This window comes from Apus apus, chromosome 6 (genome assembly GCF_020740795.1).
Source record: "Apus apus isolate bApuApu2 chromosome 6, bApuApu2.pri.cur, whole genome shotgun sequence".
Classification (NCBI taxonomy): Eukaryota; Metazoa; Chordata; class Aves; order Apodiformes; family Apodidae; genus Apus; species Apus apus.
In genome coordinates, this window is record NC_067287.1 from 4,075,001 (window position 1) to 4,100,000 (window position 25,000).

At 42.0% G+C, this 25,000-nt stretch overlaps 1 protein-coding gene across 2 annotated transcripts in view; it reads left to right on the forward strand.

Annotated features, from left to right (window-relative positions):
* ZEB2 (zinc finger E-box binding homeobox 2) overlaps positions 1–25,000 on the forward strand; it is a 115,425-nt gene that overhangs the window by 88,332 nt on the left and 2,093 nt on the right. For both annotated transcript variants that reach the window (XM_051622752.1, XM_051622753.1), the window contains 6 exons: positions 731–802; positions 7,190–7,378; positions 8,067–8,281; positions 10,772–10,880; positions 11,829–13,798; positions 16,144–16,324. In XM_051622752.1, coding sequence (XP_051478712.1) covers positions 731–802; positions 7,190–7,378; positions 8,067–8,281; positions 10,772–10,880; positions 11,829–13,798; positions 16,144–16,324 — 2,736 coding nt within the window. The remainder of the gene's footprint in view (positions 1–730; positions 803–7,189; positions 7,379–8,066; positions 8,282–10,771; positions 10,881–11,828; positions 13,799–16,143; positions 16,325–25,000) is intronic.

Below are 25,000 nucleotides of genomic sequence, written 5' to 3' on the forward strand. Positions count from 1 at the left end.
CCATGGAGCTGCCTCCAGCCTCTTTGAAATGCTATTTTAACTCACTCTGAACTCCTGGTTCCATGGAAAGCAAACGGATCCATAATAAATACATGGCAAATAATTCTACACGTACCATGCTCATTTGCATGTGAATTAAGCCAATTTATGGCCAGAAAGGCAGACTTTGTCAGCGCAGGGAGATTGCACAGAAGATGCAAACAAATGATAGGGGCAGAGAAGAGCTGCCCACGGTTGAGACTTTGTCACATTTCTGCACCACTTGATATTAATACTTGCTGCCCTTTGAGTGAGGTTAAAGTGATGACAGCAGCTCAGATCTGTGCAGTGATAGATAGAAATAGAGATAGAAGGACTTCTTGTATCTTCCTTTTGTATTTGCAGTTTCTTCCAGGTATAGATCTCACAGTGTCTGTTAACTGATGATTTCTTTTAAATACGGGGAAAAAAAAAATAAAGAAAAAATCCCTTTTTATGACCTGATTGCTTATTAGATTTGATATTGGGAAAAGCCCTTCATTTACTCTACAAATTGTTTTGTTTCCACTGGTTGTCATGTTTAAAGTAAATAAGTTCTCATCCCTTCAGCACCACTGAACAAAGCCATTGTATGGAGGTCCACAACAGCCCTTTTCTCTCCTGCCCTTAGCAGGGTCTGCCTCCCTTACCCTAGCTTTGTAAGCAGTTCTATAATGTGCCAGTGCTAAAAGTGTGCATCCTTGTTTCACAGAAGAAATGAAGGAAGATTATGACACTATGGGGCCTGAAGCCACAATTCAGACCACTGGAAACAATGGTACAGGTAAGGTATTGCGTGATACGAGCATCTCTTTGCTTCTCTGTCATGTAGCGTTAGCTGTGCATGAAGTGACAAAACAATTTCTCTGTTGTTTCACTTTAACAATTGGGAAATATTTACCTCATTCTCCTCGTTTTTAATTTTTTTCCCCCAATTTGATCACAACATTGCAGCAAAAATCTCATTCGGTGGGAGTCCTTGCGACCCCTCCAGCAGCCCTGAACTCCTTTTAACTGCATCCAGTTGAGCTGAGAGTTTTCACTAGCATGAGGAGAGGTTTTCCCAGTGAGGGAAAAAATCTCGTCTAGTTTAAAGTAGCTGGACCAGGATACAGTAGTCTTTTAATGAGAGCAACTGTACAAAGAGCTTGATAATGAGGATGGGGTGCACCCTTCTTGGCAACCCCAGACTTGCCTGGTGCACAGAGTAAGCTACTTCAGAGACTGAAAACGTCTTTTCAGCAAGACACATAAACCCTTTACATAGATACACAGACACACACGCTTAAAATGCATATTTATGAGATTATTATGTTTCTGGCTAATCTTTTTATTTTATTTTTTTCCACATCTCTTTCTTTCCCCTCTTCTTAGAAAACAATACGTTTTTGTGGACCATGAAAGGGGACAGAGATATTTAGCAGGCATCATCTCTGAGCCACCTCTTTTTTTTTTTTTCTGTAGCAGAGCAAAACAGCAAGAGGTTTCTGTTACTGTTTTCTAATCCAAATCAATTCAGGGGTTTACCATGTTCTTTCCAAAGGCCAGAAGGCCCCACTCCATCCCCAGCACAGCTGAACACCACACATCACCCCACATTTCTTTTGCATTTTCTCACAATTGCAGATGTTGCAGATAGCCCTGATTTACATGGTTAAAAGTAAGAGTTTTCTAGTATAAGTACATTTTGATGCATTCCATTGTGAGATTTAATTCATAGGTAACGCCCTCTAGAAATATTACTGTAAAAGGTGCTACCTAAGTCTTGCAAGGATTTTATTACTCACACTTTCCTAATGTTTGTAACACCCACATAAAACCCCAATGTTCTTATTAAGTAACACAAGAGATTGACTTTATAATTCTTGAGGGGGGAAAATAATAGGAAAATAAAACTATGTCACTGTTTTTTTCATCCATTAGATTCATTATGCATGAAAGGAGGGTGGCACCGAGGCACAGTTTGTCAGTACATATATACTTAACGATGTTGCCATACAGAACTGGTTACATATGGATTTTAAAAGCTTTTTTATTTCCAAGGGACATTAATAAAATGACAAATTGTGCATAGCACTTGAAGAAACAGGACTTTAAAAGATGTCTGATTCAGAAATAAGCCTTGATGATTATCTGAATTACCATTACCAGAGCCTTTGAGGTCCCCTATCAGTCCGTGTGACTTCCTTTGCACATATTTCCCTTACCATAACAGGCCTTGACTCTTTCATACTTGCAGTGTGGTCTGCTTGAGGGGGAAGACTTCATGTCCTTTTAGCCCCTTTCCTTACAGTATCTGATGGCTTCTGCTGCCTTCTTGACTATAGCCTCACGGCATCACTCCGGGGACCGGGAGCCATCCAGCCCCTGCACAGCCCTGCCAGCAGCTCTGCCCAGGGTCTATGGGGTGTCCTGACTCTCCTCAAACCAGTTTTCTGGGGGAAAACATAAAGGTTGACACAGCATGATGCACTGCAAACTCACGCTTCAGATAATGCTTTGCATCTAGCTGGACTGCATTTCAAGTGCAAAATGCTGCTCTGGATGTTGCCTCTGACTATCTCATCCCCAAGTGTCCTGTGTAGGAGTCCCAGCTTCCTCTTCTCTCCAGATGCTATTTGCTGCAATGGGCAGTTTGCTCAAATAACCATTACGAGTTGTCCTCTGCTAGTGTTTAATTCAGGTCTTGTACCACTGAGGCCTTCAGAGCCACCTCTTTCAGCGGAGACTGGTGCCTGGGTGGGCTTGGCAGAACATGTTGCTGTAATGGCTACAGTCTCTGTAGTTTCTCAAGAGTGAGGTCAGATTATTTAGCCATACTGAATCATCTGAAAAACAAAATGCCTTTGCCAGTCTTTTCACCTTGGGTGGAAGATGCCAGGTGGCAGTTAGGAGTTGCAGCATCCTTCATGCAGAGTTAATACTCCCCCACCTTGCCTGTTGAGGTGCCTCAACCATTATTGGAAGAGGTCAGTACCTGAGCCATTGAAGGTCCTTCCTACCTAGTCTGGGAAATGTTCACGGTTTCCTTCTTCAGCCTCACTATAGGCTTTGGGCCTCAATTTTTCCCCACAGGTAGTAGAGGGATTTATTACTGATGTTTAATAAAATAGCTGAAGTGAGGCTAAGACTCAACCCAATGAAAGAAGTTGAAACAGTGACTCCATCTTCAGTGAGAGCCATACTACATTGACCTTCCGGTGTCCAAGCAAGCCACTTGGGTCTTCCCACAGACTAACGTGGGCTCTTCCAGATAGGCCAAGAAGATTTCTCTCACTTAACACAATGTGTCTCTTCCTCTTGACACCAGACTTCCTAGTGCTTCAGGACTTGGGCTGGGCACAAAGGCAGGAGATACAGCTTCAGACTCATTCACCTACATCCAGCTAGCAAAGTTTCTGTAGGTGCATGCAACAACTGTGGAGTATTTTTAGCATCAAATTCATTGGGGAACGTCGTTAGTAGAGAAAGAAAACTAAAAGAAAAAGTCTCAGTTATTAAATTATTCTGCTATTGTCAGAATGGCCACTTCCTAGTGGTACTTAAAAAAGAAATCTTGTTATCTAGACATTTAATCAGCTGCATTTTTATAATGAGCCATGGAGGCTTTATAGTGGAAAAGCAAAAGTGACCACTAGAGTGAAAATTTTAGTCTTTGGTCCTGCTAAATTAATTTGCAAATATTTCTGGGATTTCTGAAATGGTCCCTTGTCAAAATGATGTTTTGTAGAAAGGGTTTTAAAAATGTCAATGAATTAATTCCTCTGGTCTATTTTATTGTACCTGCTATGTTTATTACTGCTGGGATGTTTGCAGACAAAAAATTAACCAATTCCCTGTGAACAAACAGAAAAACATTTTCCTGGTTTTGAATACTAACATCTGACAAGCTTGAAGTAAGGATCTCTTAATAGCATTTAAAGAAGGGGGAAAAAACATTTGGAGGGAGGAAAATAGAAGTAAAACTTGGCAGGTTGGAGGACAGGCCATTTTCAGACTGTAATCTGTGTGTACCAATGGGGGCCTCTCACTTCCTGGCTAATGAAGGCTGTGGTTTTATTAGCTTTGTTTGCGATTAAGGGCAGCTATCACCATCTCACAGGACGACTTCCCACACAAAATAACTGGTCTCCCAAGCTCCTCGAACCCTTCTCTCACTTTATCTTGAAAGGTCCTAAATGCCTCCAAAGATAGCTTTCCTTCATGCGTTTTATTTCTGCGTGACACGACCACATCAGCTTTTGGAGCTGAAAATATTTCTGCTCTCCAGGCTCCAATAATTAATTAAAAAAAGACTTATTTGGTGAGGTCACCCGCCGTCAATCTCACTGAAGTTCTTGCCTCACAGGAGGGGATGTGCAATGTGTGTGCAGCCTTAGCCCACGAGGAATCTGGGAACATGACTTTCTGCATGGAGAACAAATTAGGGCACGGGGAGGGAAGCAAGCCTTCCCCCCCAGAAATTGAGGGAGAAATCTAATGTTTATCTGATGAGTCTTTTTAGTAACACTGGGTGAGCTTCCAGCCATGTCTGAATTGTCACTAATGTCACTGGTGGGAAACCAGATACACGTGGTCACCTTTTGCTATTTATGTTAATCTGCAGTGTTGCAGCACTGGTTGTATTGTTTCAGTTAAGGATTGGTCAGCTTTTCCACTAAATCCCCTTGTTTTTAGGGGTTTATAATGTAGACATAAACATTTGCTTTAGCTCCTGGATTGCATGCACAGACATAGAAGCTAAATAATCCAAAGAATTAGGAAGCCAAGGCCAGTAATATCACAACAGCCCTCCACAGCCTGCTGGATCAGCTTCCAGATAGACTTGGAGTCAGGAAGAAAAGAACCTCATTTGGGTTTTAGTTTGGGACTGAAGCTCCTAATATTAACTCAGGCCTTGCTTGGCAACTTGAATTCCCCATCCCATAAATGCAGTTGCAAGCTCCAAACTCCCCCAGCCTGCCTGGAGGAAGAGAAGACATGGAACTTTTCCCTGGAGTCATCCCATCGTTTCCCCCTCCCTGCTCCCATATCTCCTCTCTGGATAAAAGCTCTCTTGCCTTGCTTCACAGGTGGCATGAACATGGCTTAACCATGAACCTGGCAAAAAATGACCTTGCTTTTCTTGGATCTGTTGCCAAGCCAAGAGAAGGAGCAGAGATGGGGTAGTGTTAGGCTGGAAGGTGGGTGACCTTACAATAGTTGGAAGATCGAGGTGTAGCAAAGGAATGAAAAGTCAGGTTTCCAAGATAAAAAGTAATGCCTCATCTTTGTTCTGATAAAAAATGAAGTCAGAAACAAAGTTTGATGCTCCTGTGCATAAGGTGTACTTCAGCGACCACCATTTTGTTATATTTCTCTCACAGCAACAAAATGGAGGTAAGGTAGTTGGTCGTGCTCTCCATATTTGTGCTCGCCTTCTATAGAAGTTGGGTTTTTTGAGGGAAGAGAAGAAGATTACTTTTCTTGATACTAACAAATGATAGCAAGAGCTACAGAAGGACCAAGGGAGAAGCACTGTGGTGGTGTAGTGATTCCCTACAAAACCTCTTGTGCTAGGAACAGAAGTTTCCTTCCAAAAATGGGGTCCCATGCCCTGTGCCATTTGTTCACTGACACTAAAATCCTTCAAAGCAGTTGAGAAGCTGCTCAGCTCATATGAAAAATAGGGCATATTTGTCTCAGCCAGAGGATTTGATTTTATCGGCTGAAGGGATGAGGTTTGCATAGACCAGTATCTACTTCTATCGATGGCGGTGAGATCAGCCCTTCAGGCACTTTCAGGTTCCCAGTTGTGCCCCAGTCAGAGGCCACATCTCATTTTGACTGCCAGCATCACCTCGTATTTAGGTGGGAAACTGAGGCAAAGCACTGACACCTTTCTAAACACCAAGGAGCTGGTTAGTATCTCATTTCCAGTGGTTACAAACCAGTATAACCCTATAGAGCCATAACCATTTTGATTTCCATGAGTTTGTCCCATATTTCTCCCCAGTGTCAGTGAGAGCAGAATCATGTCATAGCGTATTTTACTTTTGCATGAACTGTAGAAAAGTTCATGGCATTGCCTTATTTTCTTATTTCACCTAAGGAGAAATGCATTAAACATGTAATCAATCATAAGCCATTCATTTTGTTTGCGGTCACTTAAAGCCAAATATCTTTAATTCCTTGCCACCAGCTGTGTCTTCCAAGACTTGTTAATAAAAAAAAAATAAAAAAAAAATCAGAGGAAGACAATTATCAGCTTATTTTTTTTCCTGGTATAATGATACTGATATTTTTCTGTAATGTCCCAAAGTTTTCTGTGTCTTTCCTGTATGCAGTGTTCATATGTAGAGAAGAAAGCACATTTTTAGTAACAGGATGTTTTGTGGTTGAGCGTATATTGTGTTGCATGGACATTGCATGGACAATAAAAAATTGGGTTTACATTTAAGGAAAAGAAGGAAAACTCTTGTACAGGCTGTAAAAGTGGCTTTAGGCTTGGTATCCCTGTTATGGTCTAAAACATGTGGTTCTATTTGTAGAAATCTCTGAAGCAAGACTTTTTTAAAAACAACCTATTCTCCCATTGTAAATTAATTTTTCAAAGAGAAAAAAAAAAAAAGGCAGATGATGAGAGCAATTCTCTTCTCGTGCCTGCCACAGAAGAGCGGCCTGAGGCAGGGCCTGTGATGGAGGAGATCTTTACTACCTGCACCTACCACCTCTGCTGCAGGGACTGTCTGGGGGCCTGTGGAGACTGTTTGGGGGTTCTGCAGGGACTGTCTGGGAGTCTGTGGGATCTGGGAGCAGCTGATCTCAGTCCTGTAGGTTGAGCTGTGTTCATGCCAAAGCCCATGGGTCCCCCAGGAGCCCCCTGAAGGTTCAGGTTCCAGAGATGAAGGATTACCTGCATTACCCAAGCCTCATAAACTTCTCCTCCTGCCCCAAAGAGCCCCCGTTCCTGTTAATTTAACAGCCTGCCCCTACTTCCCATCCACACTGGTGGAAAGCCCGCATTAATTTTATTAGGAGCCAGAGCAAGATGATGAGGGCAAGGACCCAGCTACAGCCCCAGCCTCAGAGCTCCAGCCTGAACACCAGCTCAGCCTGCGTCCTCAACCCACCCGAGCTCATGGGGAGGCTGCACTCAAGCCCCTTTTCTTCTCCCTTTCTCTCGTTTTAGTGAAGAACGCCAATTGCACGTCGGACTTTGAGGAATATTTCGCCAAAAGGAAACTGGAGGAAGGAGATGGACATGCAGTCAGCATAGCAGAGTACCTGCAGCGCAGCGACACAGCCATTATTTACCCTGAAGCTCCTGAGGAACTGTCTCGCCTTGGCACTCCAGAGGCCAACGGGCAAGAAGAAAATGGTGAGGCTGGAATTCATTTTTAGCCAGTATCCTGACCTCGTGCAGCTGTTGCAATTATAAATGCACTGCATGCCTGGGTGTTTACCTTAAAAATTGAAGAACAGCTGCAGCGGCGTGGAATTTCATGAGCAAAGATTGGGGCTGTAATTTCAGTGTATTGTGATTTTTTAGTCAGCAAATTTGTATTATTTGGCGGGTGAACCGGAGAGCTGAATTTAAACAGGAGGAAGGCTGCCACTCTTGTTGGGAGTTTCAGAAGTTCTCATTGAGTTTTAATGCACCAAAAGATGGGGTAGCTGAGCTGTCACTCTCCAAGGCCTTGGTAAATAATTGGAAAAGCATCGGTAGGAAGGATTCGGTCAACGTTGTAAGTAATGTAATGAGCTGGGGCTGGAATGCAAATCACCAATTGATCAGGAAAAGTATTTCTTAGTTTTCCAGCCAGTGAGGTCTACTGGAGGAAGGATACCCATAATTAATTTCCTAGTGGGGTCCTGCGTGGGTCTTGCATGTCTGCCCTGGGTGTGCGTGGGTGCTGATGCTGGTTGGAAGCACCGTCCCTCCCTCTCGGGCAGCAGATTGCAATGATGCCTCTCATACCATCCCGGGCAATCAGCCCATGAGCTGCCATTGATTTGCTGACCTTTTGGCCTGCCTCTTTCTCCCCCCTCTTTATCCCGGGGCGCAGACCTGCCACCTGGAACTCCAGATGCCTTCGCCCAACTGCTGACCTGCCCCTACTGCGACCGGGGCTACAAGCGCCTGACGTCCCTCAAGGAGCACATCAAGTACCGCCACGAGAAGAACGAGGAGAACTTCTCGTGCCCTCTCTGTAACTACACGTTTGCCTACCGCACCCAGCTCGAGCGACATATGGTGACACACAAGCCAGGGACAGATCAGGTGGGGGGCTGGTTTTAAGTGATTTCTTTCTGTAATAACCCCTTAGAGAAACGATATTGCTTTGATTGGCAATCATTATTAATTTTTCATGGCATTTTGAAGATGCAGATCTTTTAATGGTAATAGCTTTAATTGAGGTCTAAATGATTTTTTGATGGTCTCTTCTAATATGATTTAATAGTCTTATGTTCACGATCGAATGAGTGTGTTAATTTCTAATTTAGAAATTTTATTTGCACTTTAACTTGACTTTAGTTTCGTTTTTATGTTACTCAAAAAGTGAATGAAACTGTAGCATTTTAATTATACATTATTAAACATCTCAGCAATTTTAATTCCATTTTTCACCTAGTTTTACTTTGCAGTGTTGCAAATAGGAGTTCCAAGACATAACTAAAAGATCCACTAATATTTTTCATTACTTTTCGAGTAACCTTCCATTCTCAATCACATGGAATTATGCGTATTTGGTATAATCGTTTGTTAAACATAATTACACATTTTGAGAATAACTCTCCCTACAGTACATATAGGCTGTCATTTGTGATTGTGCCACTAACACATGCACGTGCTAGAATTGTGGCATGGCTATCATTTGTATAGCCAGGCAGCATAACTGCAATAAATCAAGTCAGTTTTTTCCTCGATGTGATGCATGTAATATTATATCAGGGCTGCATTTAAGGAAATGCTGCGTATCTCAAACAGGTGACTGAGCTTCCCTAGTGCTCCTGAACAGCCTGGCGAGAGACCCGTGCCACGAGGCTTTTGACATACGAGCAGAAAAACTGCTCCTGTCCTCACCAGAGAGTTACTTTTGAAAACCTGTCCTATAGAGGGGCTGTAAGGGAAACTCAAATGGCATGGTTAAAACTTCGATAAATAGATGCATGCATCATGTCACATTATAAAGGCTTTATGCCGTATTTATTTTTCTTAAAAACCTGAAAATCATGATTGGCTGTATTTCTCTTGGTAGGTTTTTCTCAGCATAAAGTAAATTCAGTTAGGCAAACACACATCCTCTCATGACACAAGAAACCTGCATCTTTTGCTTGATCTCCAGTCAATATAAATGATTCTAAAGTGATTTCTCCTGTGCTTTCCTTCCTGTGGCTTTTCCGGTAGACAATCCCTTTCTCACGCGTGTATTTTTCCTAACCTGATCCACTGTAAGGTTCTTTCTTTTGCTTCATATCCTTAAAAACACCACGGGGAAAAGAAAAAAACCCAGCCTGCCTCGATATTTATCCAACGCAACCGCCTGAAATTTCACATGTGAGAGCGCGCCGGTGCTGGCGCATTATGAATGGTAGCTTTGGTGTTGAAAAGTCCCCTCATTTGCTCATGGCATTTACAATTAGTAAATTAAAATGATTGTATCATATTAACAGTGGCACAACTAAAGTTTATAGTAGTCCTCGGAGGGCGATGGGGGGAGACAAAACAGCTGTTGCTGTTTGTTTATGCAACTCAGCAACATATGAGCGCGGGTCCCTCAATGGCGCGCGGCGGGCTGGGCTCTGCTTGATCTTTGAAGGTTGCTGCTGTTTGAACAAACCTCCCTGTGTCCCATGTAACACCATCTGTCTCGCCAGGAATGTGGGAAGAGGCAGCACACCCTCGCAGTTGTCATACCGTTTCGGAGCTGCCTTTTTTTTTTTTTTCCTCTCCCCTTCACCCCCCGCCCTGCTCCCGCAATAGGCTTTTGTGTTGTGGCTGCCTACAAAAAAATAGGCTGACCTCCTACCTTGAGCACTCAGAGTGGTTGGCTGCACTATTATTAATTTTTTTAAATATTTTTTTTTTCCTCTCCAAATTCAAAGTCACAAGGCTTTTCTCGCTTGTTACAAAAAAGGTCAGCTGCCTTTGATTGCATCTTTATGCCACTTTTAACTTGCAACTTTCCCTCGCCCCTTAGAAGTGCATTGGGGGAAAACATGACACGAAAGGTAGCTTGAGTCTTCCCTGCTGCTCTGTGATTTTAAAAAACACTTCCAGCAGCAGCTCCTGCCGCAAATGCAGTCTCTTCTGCTTGATAATGGATTAAATCTTACACAAAACACCACTAACAACAGTGTTTCTGTCTTTCCTACACATGCAGTAAACAGAATTTTTAAACAAGTAGAGTCCCACATGTTCAGAATCTGCTAGGAATATTAAGAACCACAAATCTTCTTATAAAACAGTTTCTCTCATGATAAGATACCTTAAAGCAACACATTTCTGATGAGAGACTTAGGAAATAATTCTAAAGCAAATATCGAATGCTCATGTGAAAGTACTTTCTCATTTGTTTCGGTTTACTGCCAACATTTTGATTTTTATTGCAACACTGATGAGACAAATAAATGTACACGCAGACCTTTTGGTCCGCTTGAGAAATTCAGAGCCACATTAATTTTGTTTTTGTTTTTTTAAGCTAGAAATTCATGGCTTCTCTTGCATAAAATTCATGTCGGTATATTATTTATTTCCTCCCCCTCCCAGCACCAAATGCTGACCCAAGGAGCAGGCAATCGCAAGTTCAAATGCACTGAGTGTGGCAAGGCCTTCAAATATAAACACCATCTGAAGGAACACCTGCGAATTCACAGTGGTGAGTAGCGGAGGTGCTGGTGTGCTCATTTGCATTTTGTTTAATTAGCTGATTTTTAAAGACTGCTTAAAATTTACACAGTTCTGCTTCTGGCTTTTTGGAGCTACTAAGGTATTTCAGAAGTGGTATCTGAGTCATCCTCATTTATCATGCTGTTAATACCACGGTCTTGCTGAAAGATTTGGAAATAGTAAAGCTTCCTGCAAATAATATAGATTGTTTGTTTGGCAGTTGGAGTTCAGAAGCGTTCATTCATTTCTGTGCAGTCGGACCCTGAAGAGTCCATTATATTTTCCATAACAAAAAGTCCTCCCAAGTGAAATACAGCTCATGTTCTCAGATAACAAGTAAGCGCAGAGCATCTCTTGTTGAATGACTCCTCCTTTTTGGCTCTCCTGCTTGATGTAGTGCTTGATTTAGCACACAGAATGCCACCAGGCTCTGTCTACACACAAACCTCTGCCTATGGAGACATAGAGGTCCTAACATCAGGACTCAGGTTCTCATACCGTGCTTCTTCCTAGTGAAAATTCCTCTTTTTTTTTTGAAGAAAACAAAACAAACCAAAACAACAAAAACAAACAAGCAAAAAAACCCCCAACAAACACAAAAAAAATCAAGAAGAAGAAACAAATAAAATTTGAAAAGTCTGGATTTGATTTGACACCATTAGCCACAGGGTATCTACCTGCGACTTGCAGAGGTCAGTCTGGAGCCAATCTCACATCTTGGCAGCTGTTGCCAGCTGGAGACCATGGGTCCAAACTGATCTCAAGACCTGTAGAAAGAGGAAGTAGGTTAAAGCAGTGGTGATGTGTGGTGTGTTGCCGTATTTTCTTCACTATTAAGAAGTGGATACAGAGACTATCAGTTGGGTATCAAATGCGATTGCTTGCAATTCTAGGAGCAGCAATGATAATTAACATTTGGTTTTAATTATCATTTTAGGTGAAAAACCATATGAGTGTCCAAACTGCAAGAAACGTTTCTCCCACTCGGGCTCCTACAGCTCTCACATCAGCAGCAAGAAGTGTATTGGTTTAATCTCTGTAAATGGCAGAATGAGAAACAATATCAAGACGGGTTCTTCTCCTAATTCTGTATCTTCCTCTCCTACTAATTCGGCCATTACACAGCTGAGAAACAAGCTGGAGAATGGCAAACCACTTAGTATGTCTGAACAAACAGGCCTACTGAAAATTAAAACAGAACCACTAGATTTCAATGAATATAAGGTTCTTATGGCCTCACATGGGTTTAGTGCAACTAGTCCTTTTATGAATGGTGGACTTGGAGCAACCAGCCCCTTAGGAGTTCATGCGTCTGCTCAAAGTCCAATGCAGCACTTAGGTGTAGGGATGGAAGCACCGTTGCTTGGGTTTCCTGCGGTAGGCAGTAATTTAAGTGAGGTGCAGAAGGTCCTACAGATTGTGGACAACACGGTTTCCAGGCAGAAAATGGACTGCAAGGCTGAAGAGATCTCCAAGTTGAAGGTTTACCATATGAAGGATTCATGCCCTCAAGCTGAGGAACAAGGAGTTACCTCCCCCAATATTCCCCCCGTGGGTCTTCCAGTAGTAAGTCATAATGGTGCCACTAAAAGTATTATTGACTATACATTAGAGAAAGTCAATGAAGCCAAAGCTTGCCTCCAGAGCTTAACCACAGACTCAAGGAGGCAGCTCAATAACATTAAAAAAGAGAAGCTGCGAACCCTAATAGACCTGGTAACTGAAGATAAGATGATAGAGAACCATAACGTATCCACTCCATTTTCATGCCAGTTCTGTAAAGAAAGCTTTCCTGGTCCCATTCCGTTGCATCAGCATGAGCGTTACCTGTGTAAAATGAATGAAGAAATCAAGGCAGTCCTTCAGCCTCACGAGAACATGGTTCCAAACAAACCTGGAGTGTTTGATAAGCAAACCCTCTTGCTGTCATCAGTACTTTCTGAGAAAGGAATGACTAGCCCCATCAACCCATACAAGGACCACATGTCTGTACTTAAAGCATATTATGCTATGAACATGGAACCCAACTCTGATGAACTACTGAAAATTTCCATTGCTGTTGGCCTTCCTCAGGAATTTGTGAAGGAATGGTTTGAACAAAGGAAAGTCTACCAGTATTCAAGTTCCAGGTCACCATCACTGGAAAGGGCCAGTGCCAAGGTGGCGCTGGCTGCCACCAACAACACTCCCACTAAGGACTCTTTGTCAGCCAGATCTCCAATAAAGCCTGTGGACTCTATAACTTCACCATCTATAGCTGAACTCCATAACAGTGTTACTAATTGTGATACTCCTCTCAGGCTAACAAAACCTCCTCATTTTACCAATATTAAGCCAGTCGATAAATTGGACCACTCAAGGAGCAATACTCCTTCTCCTTTAAATCTTTCTTCCACATCTTCTAAAAACTCCCACAGTAGTTCTTACACTCCAAACAGTTTCTCTTCTGAGGAGCTTCAGGCTGAGCCTTTGGACTTGTCTTTACCAAAACAAATGAAGGAACCCAAAAGTATTATAGCCACAAAGAACAAAACAAAATCTAATAGTGTAAATTTAGAACACAACAGTGTTTCTTCATCATCTGAAAACTCAGATGAGCCACTGAACTTGACGTTTATCAAGAAGGAGTTTTCTAATTCAAATAACCTGGATAAAAGCACTAACCCAGTATTTGGTATGAACCCCTTTAGTGCCAAACCTTTATACACAACACTTCCACCACAGAGCGCATTTCCCCCAGCCACTTTTATGCCACCAGTCCAGACCAGTATTCCTGGGCTGCGACCCTACCCAGGACTAGATCAGATGAGCTTCCTACCACATATGGCCTACACTTACCCAACTGGAGCAGCTACTTTTGCTGATATGCAGCAAAGGAGAAAGTACCAGCGGAAACAAGGATTTCAGGTAAGTTGTTGCAACCCTTTTCTTTTGAAAGGCTAGAATTTGATATTTTGTAACATGTTCTCTTACAGAAGAACAAGCCCATTTATATTTAGCATTTCCAACAAGGGTGAATTTTAGTCTAAAGTTGCAAAAATGCAGTGGAGTAGGAGAACAAATTGCAGTTACCTTAGGAGTACCTCTACTTGGATGCAAAAGCAGTATTGATACTTTGAATAGGCATAATGCTTGTGTTTCTAATCTGTTAAGAGCTCAGTCATTCCTTATGAGAACTGCATCTAAAAAATAATAATGAAAAATCTCACCCAGCAATAACATAAGAAACAAAGGAAGCTCTGTGGGGAAACTGATCTCTGCAGGGCTCCTCTCACAGTGAGCATAGCTACATTTCACAGTGGGACATTTCTTGGGAATCACCATTGAAAGTCCTCGAAGCTTCCTTATCTGTCTTTTTTGAGATATTGCTGGTGCACTGTGCATGGGAAAGTGTTCTCTCTTCTCATGAATGTCTGGAGAATAAGAAACATTGACATGTTGCTTCACCATAGCCCTTTCCTTCAGCCCTCTAATCCCCACCAGTCATCTGGAACAGCTTCGAAAAAACCCAGAGATTAAACAAAATTATTTGGAGAGGTACCAACTAGGGGCCCTTAATCACAGACAGAGTCTTTCTGTGGACACCTAATCTGGGTCAGCACTTCTTCGTGCCTGGGTACAACCATTAATCCTTTTCTGGGGTTGTCCCCATGTCAATACATGAGAAGCAAAGGATTTCACTGCTTCCACGCCTGTAGCAAAGAGCTGCTCTGTAGAAGTCCTATACTTTTATAGCTTTTTGCTGGGTGTATTCAGATATAAAGTACAGAGTTTAGTCAAAGGAGATTAACTGATTATAGATTGATACTCTTTTTAATTTTTTTAATTTTTTTTTCTTACATTTGTGTATGTTCCCCTATGTCCTATTATGGTCTATTAGTGATTTTAATGACTAGTAAATGTTTCATAGTTTCAAATGTGAAAATCAGGTATGGTTTTACATTACAGGCTGTAATCCCTCTTTGTACAATAGGAGCATAAATAGCACTGCACCTCCATAACAGCTGTTCCACTATTCCAATTTACAGTACATCTGCCCTCTTTGTAAATGTATTTAAGCCTATTTAATCTTCTCTAATATTAATTAGTGCAGACCTAGTCTAAGAGAACCGAACTGTGTGATAGCAAATGGAAATGTATGTTATCATGCAAGTTTGCACTCTCTTTGGATCAAGACAAAATAAATATCAAGAAATTTAATAATTTACTGATCCACATTCATTATTGCTTAATGCTGAAGGCTGTTTTAACATAGATAGAACATTGATAAAAAGTGTTATTAATATTCCCTATTTCAAATTACAAAATTAAATATAAAAATATAGCTTGAGGCCTTTAGTCAGGAGACATACATTTAAATGGATTGCATAATAATAACATTTGTACCTAAATATAAAATTCAATTAAAACCTTTCTACAGAAACAGAATATATCCAAGTTTCAGTGTTTTGAGAGGAATGATCTCTCGGCTGTTGCTTAGCCTTACCTCTGTAAAGTACTGCAGTACCTTTTGCTGCCCACGAAGAGCCTTCCCTTTGCATTTTCCACTCCTTGAAAATATTTAGTACTGACATGATAAATCCTGTTTGCTTGTGTAAGTCATATTATTGCAGAGTTCTCCAAGACAGAAAGTTGGTCGGAAGCAGGGAAGTAGGAGGCTCCTAATTATTTCCACAGTTCCATCAGCTGTAGAATCATAGAATGATGTGGGTTGGAAGGGACCTTTAAAGATCATCCTGTCCAACCCCTCTGCAATAAGAAGGGGCATCTTCAACTAGATCAGGCTGCTTAGAGACCTGTCCAACCTGACCTTAAATGTGTCTGGGGATGGGGCATTTACCACGTCTCTGGGCAACCTATTTCAGTGTCTCACCACCTTCAGCATAAAAAATTTCTTCCTAATATCTAGTCTAAATCTCCCCTTTTTTAGTTGAAAACCATCACCCTTTGTCCCACCACAACAGGCCCTGCTAAGAAGTCTGTCCCCATCTTTTTTATAAGCCCCCTCTAAGTATTGAAAGGCCACAAAAAGGTCTCCCTGGAGCCCCCTCTTCTCCAGGCTGAACAACCCCAGCTCTCTCAGCCTTTCTTCATAGGAGAGGTGCTCCAGCCTAATTTTTGTGGCTTTGTAGTGTTATTACCAATGGATTTCCAAGCTAAGACATGATTTTAACTTTTCTGGGGTGCTTGGTTCCTCCGTGAGAAGGAGTGGTGGTGGAAGTGGGTGTCACTGATGGGTGGTTCCTTCACAGGGAGAATTGCTTGATGGAACTCCAGACTACATGTCCGGCCTCGACGACATGACGGACTCCGACTCCTGTCTGTCCCGAAAGAAGATCAAGAAGACAGAAAGTGGCATGTACGCGTGTGACTTATGTGACAAGACATTCCAGAAGAGCAGTTCCCTGCTGCGACACAAATACGAGCACACAGGTAGAGCAGCCGAGCGTGCTGAGGGGAGGGTCGAGATCCGTGCTATGCTCTTCACAGTCTTTCCTGGGTACACTTGTGCAACGAGAGGTTCAGCAGGTGCTGAGGCTTTCAACAGGGAAGAGATAACATCTTTTGCTCAGTTCAGTGTATTTAGATTTTTTTTTTTAATGGTTATTGCTCGGGAAAGGGCTGTTGGTTGTGATGGGGTGAATCTTAGCAGGTGCTAGGTGAAATGCCATGCTGAGCATGGTGGCAATCGTGGTGCTCAGCATCTTGCAGGACAAGCCCTTGGGCTAGCACTCTGCCAATAAGGCACTCAGAAAGGAGTGTAACTTGGTCAACATGAAGTCTGGCACGGGAAGGAAGAGTGACAGTGTATTTCTTGTTTCTTAGACACTATCTGACCCCACACTGTTTAATCCAATAGAAAAACTTCCCCTGACGTTAGCAGTGTGAGAGCTGGCTCTGGCCAAGTTATCTCAAAGTAAACAGCTCATGGGGGTTGCTCTCCCTGTGACTTTACATGCAGGTTGTATTTTGCTTCTTTACTTCTCAGTGAACGTCCAGGGAAGGTTTCCTTCTTTCCTGTTTAGGGACTGATTTTTGTCTAGCTCAAGCAAGCCTGCCAAAGCTCATAGTGGATTGTCAGCTTAAAAAATATTTCTGGTTTGAAAAAGACCCTCCAATGCACCTGTGCTGGTTGTGGTTCTCCTCACGGGCAGGACTCCCTTCCCACTCTCAGCCCAGAGGTGGTGGACGCATCAGCAGAGCATGTTTTAGTTAGGGGAAAACAGGACTGGAGCTGCCCCAATAATAGAGATATCAAGTTAAGTTAGACAAAGGGAATGTGAATTATCATGTGAATTATTGTGCATCAGGACATAAACCAAACTCCAACTTCCTAGAGTTAGAAAAAAGCTTACTCAGGAGGAAACTTGCCTTAACTTTGAAAGCTGAGTCTCACTTCAGGAAATGAAGCAAGTCACATCATCCTTCAATCTCACCATGTGATGGTAAAAACCTTATACCTCTCTATTAATACATCTTCCAGGCTGCACATAACCATTTGGCATTCCACATATGAAAAATTTACTATTCAGAAGTGGATTGTGCCTTTAAAAAAAAATCTTCACTTTGTTATTTTTCTTTCTTATACTTTTCTTCCAAAATTTAAGTTAATTGCACATAGGAAGATAAAAAAGGAAGTTAAAATACATGGATTAGGAAAGAAAATTAAAAGCAACTTTTTGGACTAGATCAACTAGTTGATTGGTGGAATGTGCTTCCCACTAGATTATTCAGATAAAATTGTTTATTCAGTAGAAGAAGCTTTGAAGGCTTTATGTCCCTGCACCTTTTCTCTCCTGAATGATTTTATTACAGCCATCTGCAACCATTATGGTTTACTGCACTACTACTGTAAAGCTCTTATGTTAGAACTGGCCTTCATATATATTGGGATCTGGACATATGGTTGAATCCCGTAAAGTTGGTAGTCCATAAGATCGACAGACATATGGCTGAAAGGCTGAAAATTTGACAAGCTGAAATGTGTGCAATCACCTTGATTTGCAAAATAAACTGCATTTGGAAAAGCAAAAAATATGTTATGGTCCTTAAGTAGCACGGGAACCTACTGCCTTGAGAAACACCCCCACACCCGTGGGGACTCTTCTGCTTCTTTGCTCTGTCCCTTTCGGCTTCCCAACTCTAGGTCCATCAATTTTATGGGATTCAGCCTTATGATCCAGAACATGTATATGGTGTCATATTTAATACACTGGACCTACAGCACATCCTCAAGCTCAAGGGTGGCATTTAGAGCCAGGAAGCAGATGATCTTGTGGCAGAGGCACAGAGCATGCTGTGCTCTTTTCTGCCTTGCCATGAGATTTCCTCTGTGAATTTCAGCAAATTGCTTCATCTTTCTTTCAGCTTCGTCCATCCCTGAACTAGAGGGAAATGATACCATGCTGAAATCCTGCAATGGAACTTGCTAGATAAAGTGTGAAGTATAATTAAGGAGGCATTTGCTTTTATGGAGCCTCCACACATCGCTCTAATGTTTGATCGAGGTAGTTGGGAGCTCTGGAGACCTGGGCTGGGCTAGTCTCCATAACTCATTCACAGCCTTCAGGAGGCATGCTGCATGGGGACTTTGGCTAATGGCTTAGCATGACTCTTAAGAGAATTTCAAATTAATTTGATAGTTTTGGAAAAAGCTTGTAATTGCATTAATAGCATAGGTGTGAAACTGTAGTCTGAGTTCAGTGGAGGGAACTGAATTGAAAGCTGACACCATCTTCTGCATTTGGGGTCATTTTAAGAGTAGGCCCATGGTTTTCAATCACCTTTTTGAAACCTTAAAAAGAGAAAAAGCTTCTTTTCTGAGTCTGTTTTCTGACCAGCTGATCACAATCCGTTGTTACTTCATTAGAAACATATTTTAAGAGGAATTGAAACACTTCCTGTCTTTCCTGGAGAAGCACAAATAGTGGATGTTGTGTATACCAATGTCCTTTTTCCTTTGTAAAAAAAACCCTAAAATAATCTCTGCTTTTTTAGGTCTCTTTTTCTGATATTTGAGCAATCAGATTTTTCTTTGTCATCACTTCTCATGTTCCACATACCTATTGCAAGCAGTGCTAGAATGAGGGTTAAAAGTCAGACAGAGGCCATGTTCCCGATAAATATTTACCTCAGAGAAATTATTGGCAGCAAAAAACAACAGAGGCAGGTAAAATTACATGAGCTGCCATAATCATGTGCTACACCAGCTGTTGTAAAGGAGAAAACAGGAATGTCATAGGTTTTGCAGGGAGCTGAGTTTCCCTCCAGGGCAAAAAGAATAATGGGATTTGGCTGTTTGCATCAGCCTAAGAATTTTTGGTAAGGTCATGGTGCCACGGATCCAGCAAGCTCTGTGATTACCTCTGTACACCGTGCCTGCCATGGCTTGAGCACAGTAAAACATTGGGCCCAAATGTCACAATCCCTGATTTTTAATTTATGCAGCATTAGCAGTATTCTGCAATAGCTTCTAGCTTCACTTGGAGAGGGAAAATTTATTGTGTTGCTGCAATGAGTTAATTGCATTGGTTCTGGCTGATCTGAAATTCAGGGTAGAGGCCACCAGTTGTTGCAGGATCAAATCTTGCCAAGTTAATTTGAGGATGCCATTTAATTTTAAGAGAAGTTATGTGTACATTTTAGAGCCTGAGCTTCACATTTCTTTCAGACCAGGAGATGCAGCACTGTACTTGGGATGCAGAGCATGGCAGGTGGCACAGGAATTCAGTGCTCACAGTATTTGCTTCTGAAGTCTTAAGAACTCATCCTAACTTGGGTCAGGCTGAAATTAGTTGAGCAGATACTGTACATGTCTAATCTCAGATTTCTCCAAGCTGTTTAGCACAAGGTTGCAGACGCTTTTCTTACTAAAGGTGAAGAAGGGGGTTGCCTTGATGGCAAAGCATTGGTGCCATTGGGCAAACCAAAAAATCTTTGCATCGCAGATAAGGAGGGAGAAGAGTAGTGGGTAAGTGAACAGGTGAGCAAACAGAATGGAGCATCTAGAAACAGAGAAATATCCTGGCTCGTGGGTAGCAATCCAGCCCTCCTTGGTTATCAATTCTGCCTTGGGCTTATTCAGGAGGAAGGTGAACATTAGCCTCGGTTCTGTCAACATGAAGGCCCATGTCAGCCACATGCCAGCATTATCACAGCCTCACAAGGAAACCTGCAGCCTGCTTGCTCTGCAACAAAAGCTGGAAACAGTTTCTCAGAATCCTACCTAGAAATTTTAAATCCTTTCATTGTTGTTCTATATTACATCATATTCTATTTTATTACTTGTGTGGGCTGTTGAGGGCCTCATAGCTGTGCTAGTTCTTTCATCCTTTCCTTTTCCACTGTATATTTTATTAAGACCTCTTTTTTATTTTTGTAGCTTTCATGCTGATGCAAGCACTAGTTTTATTTCCAGATTGATTCTGTAAACTAAATATTGTTCTTGAGCCTGGTAGCAAATCAGCTTTGTCTGGCTAGTATTTTGAATTCCCAGCTCAGGAGTTTTCTTTATTTAGAGCTCAATTCATAAAAAATTTACATGCTATTTAAAGGTTATTTTTTTCTTGCTTTACTCTGATACAAGTTTAGAATTCACCATTTTATACTCAAATAAAGAGGGGGGAAAAAAAAAAAAAGCAAGGGATGTATACTGTGCTTGTGAAATTTCTTTGGTAAACAAGGTCCCCTATTCAAATCAGAACAGGTGCAGCTTGGGCAATTATATATAAATTGCATTTATCTTGCACCTTTGACCGCTTCGCTGTGCTCTGGCTGCTAATCCATCTCCATTGGGACTACATCTAACATTTAAACCCCCAAGCAGCTTCAAAAGACCTGCCTTTAAAAAAGTAAAAACAAACTGTCACAAAAATGTTTCCTCCTCTCCTCCAAAGAGTGGGATCTCTGTTTGGCCCCCTCCCATAGAAAAAAACACCCACTCGCCTTGGGCAAAAGGTGTGTGATACTTAGTCTGGAACCAGTGGCAGCTTATGATCTGATATCTTATGACTTTTATACCACTGGAAATGGGAAAAGTATAGCTTTTAAGAGCCTTTTAGCCCAGGAAGATTCAGAGATAGTGTTGAAGATTTTTTTCTGTTGTTATGTTTTAACAGAAATGCAATTTTAGAGACTTTGAAAACAGATTAGTTATCGTTTCCCCTCTGTAAACTGAGTGCTGACCCCTGTGGGAACCTCTTTTTGCAGATGGTGGAGTAAAAAAAAAAGCCCAAACATTTCCTTTATATGTTTGAGACAGATTTATCATTTAGCTTCACTGCAAAATATGGCAACTACATCAGGCATCCACCTGATGACACACAAGTATTTCATGAGCCTTCCTTTGAGCTGCCCTGGGTATCTCTCTCCTAGCTCCATCCCGCATGGACAACACAGGTCATCTTAGAAGAGACTGGGTAAAACCTGTAGGGTAAGATGTTCAAATCAGCTTCCTCTTGACCTATCTGCTCCACTCATGTTACACTACTGCATGACAATGTGTGTAAGCTGAAAAGGCTGCCAAGACTATCTGCAATTCTAGGTTGTCCTCATCCATCTACAGCTGCAGCTTCTCCCCATCCACCTACAGTGGTAGGTTCTCCCCACCCCCCTACCTTTGTAGACTTCTCTCCATCTACAGTGTAAAATAACTGACTTCAGCTTTATTTTACAGCCTACTAATGCATTGTAGGGATTAGGTACTTTTAAATTGCTGAAATACTGGCTTTTGCACACAGGAAAAGAAAAATAATTCTTCCACAAATGTTCAGAAACCTGATACATTTAAAAACATATTTCAATTAGTGTTGTAACAGCTGCACACTGTGCACTGCTAAGGTATGTTGTGTGGTGTCTGAACAAAGAGCTTTGCTCAAGCTGTCATGTTCCCTCAGATCAAAACTGAATCCTTGATATGAGTATGGTAGACTAAATAGCTCTAGTATAGCCTTTTTAGTAATAATAGAAATTAATATGAAAATATGAGGTATTTTAATCTTCTCACTTCTAAATTGATTTATAAAATATGGATCATTCTCTGCCAGACTACCCCTGTGTTGGCTGGGGGGAGGCCCCAGGTAGCATGAGCAGAACAAACACCACGTGCAAAGGATGAGCAAAGCAGGCAAAGACTGAGGGATGAGCACAACACCCAGCCTTGGGTGGAAGCAAATCTGGATGAGAAGCAGTGGAGGTGCTTGACTTCTGTTTGAGGAGAGGAAAAGTGCTGGGCAACTGGATGGAGCACAACTGTGAGGTGAGAAGAGTGTAGTGGGCATCAAATGTAGTGTGCACCAAAAAAGTCAGGAAATTTGAAGTAATGGAGAAGGAGCAATGTCCTGGAGAAGTGGAACAAAACAAAGGTTGGGCTTGCCAATGTTAGGGAAAAGTAAGTCAGAGGGAGGGACTGAGACAGTGTGGGCAGCTCAGTGAGGACAAAAAAAGGTGCTGAGGTCTCCGAGGTACAAAATTAGCAAGTATAGAGACACTAGCAAAGGGACAGAAGTGTGCTGCTCTGGGTGAGCTCAGCAGGACAGCTGGGATGAGGCAGGGACACAGGCAGGAGTACCTGGTGCATCCAGCTGGGTGGTTGGTAACATTGGGAAAGCTCCCACCTCACCCATGAGAGTTTTCTTCTGGAAACGCTGGGGTTTGAGCAGCTCTTAGGTCAAGAATGCTGTGGGATTTTAAGCTAATTTGAGTGAGTGACTTGATCATGCAAGTATCTTCCCAACTAACACTGTGGGATTCCCCTTCATGGCCAAACTTGTGCTCTAAGTGGTAGGTAGCTGCTTCCCAGATCTGCATTTGGTGCTGAAGGTTCAAAGGCTGGAGGTCAAGGCAGGAGGTTCAAAGCCAAAAGACATGTACAGCTCAAAGCCCAGAGTTCTCATCAAGCTTGACTTTGAACCAACAGGGTAAATTGGTAGAAATGTACATTTAGGAAACAGATCATAAAAGCAACGTTGCTGTAATTCAATATATCAAGCTTGAATTTTCAATTTTACTCTAAATGGAAATTTAAAAAAAAAAAGAGACTCTGTATGTGTGCAAGCTTGGGAAACTCATACAAAGAAACATAGTTTGAGTCCCAGTTTCCAGGCATCCACTAATTTCCTTGTCACTTAGGTTATTCTATCTGTGGTTTCTCCTGTATTTTCCTTCCTGTCAGATCTCTCCTTCGTTTCATAACATACAATTTTTGGCTTCCTTGAGCACTTGTTAATCACACCTTATTAAATGTGAACTTTCACAGTGGGACTTGAAGGTAACTGTGATGAGATCAGGCAAAAAAAATTAACAAATTCCCTGGTATTCATTCTTAGCCACTTCACTATGGAAATGGAACTTTTTTTCTACCTGACTTTCCCTCCTCTCAAGTCCCAGCAGTGACTGCAGAGGAAAAAAAAAGCGGATCAGGTTCATAAAGGAGCAGCTTGAGTTTTCCTGGAAGTCAAGATCTTTCAGTGGTCTGAAAACATACTGTTTTTTTTCCTGTTGGATTTCTTTCTGTGAAGGTCTCCCCTCTTCCTGGCCCTTTGCTCTCAGTTGGGGGTTTCTTGCCTACCCTCCACTGTACTCTTCCTCTCCCTGCACTCACTTCTTTTTAAGAATTAATGGAATACCACGTTTCTACAACCAATAGGATTGGAGGGTTCTGGTGTGAAGTTTATTCCCTTTCTGGTCACATGCCACATCATCATGATAAATACACCTGAGGAATCAGGCCAGTTCACATAAGTTCCTAATGATCTGCTCCAGAAATAAGATGTGCAAAGCAAGGCTCTGCATTTCAGGCACCAAATACCAGTAGTTTTATATGCATAAAAATAACACAAGAGATAAAATAATGTCCAGTTGGCATTGTATCCACCTGCATGGTTGCACCACTCTGGAGTATTCAGTTGAATGACATGAGGATTATAATTTGACATTTTGAAAATTAAAAAAAAAAATTGGCTGAAGGTACTAATGTTTGATTTTATTTTTTGCCTTCTGCAATCTAAGTTTGGTGATCGGTCTTCACTAATTCCAATCTTTGCACCATATGTTATGTCTGGATATCTCACGGTTGCATCATGCTTTGCTGAGTTTTGTCGTGTGGCATCATGCTGACAAGTATTTTTTGTCAGCTCTATTTTGGAATTAAGCTTTTTCAGTATGGCAGTTCTGGAAGGTGTTGAAGGCATTCCTGTGCTATTTGTGGCCTGGGATCAACCAGATGTGTTTAGGCTTGGCACTGGTTTTGAGTTTCAAACATTGGTTCGAAACTGCCTGAAATGCCAAAGGAAATACTGTTTTCTGCAGCTTAACACTACTTTAGCACTCAGCAAGTGGCTGACAACATTTTATTTAGAAACCCCTTATGCTTCTGTGGCAGATGTATATATTTGTATTTGCTCACGTGGTGGGGGAAAAAATCATCTTGCCGTCCTTGAGGGCTTCCTCCCCAGGCAAGGGCTGGAGGAGAGGACCCCCGTGGTGGGTTGGGATGGGTCCTCCCACCAACAGCAAACCCCTTGAAGACTCAACAAATCCTGGCTCTCTATCTTGCTGTCACTAGACCTGTAGCATACGTAGGGCATGTCCCAAGGTGGGCTTGCCCTGGGGTGCTATCGGTGAGGAAGGGTTGGCCAGGGGTTGGCTTGCAATCGTGTGGCACCACTGGTGAGGGAGGGCACACCGATAGTCTGTTGGCTTCCTGCTATTCATGAGAAGTGTACACAGAGAAAAACTTTAAGAGGCAAAGGTCTTCTCTGCAGGCTAATCTCTTCAGTGAGGGGCGGGGACAGAAATACACCATGCATATGATGCTCTCAGCAGAATTATTTATAAATAGGGATATTTTTCCAACATTTTCATGGGTGTCAGCTGCTCGCTAGAGCTGCCAGTTGCCTATTGATGCTCTCTGAGTAATTTTCTTTATTATCCTGAGCTACTTGAGTAAAATTACTACAATCAAAAACATCTGAAGTCTAAGTTGTAGCATAAATGTGGTTTGGTTTTTTTATTATTGTTATTCTTGCTTCTGCAACTGAGCTTCCTTTAAAAAGAAGAAAGCGGGGCAGTTCAGGTGTTGCCTTGCTCCGGCACCTTAAAGAACGGAGG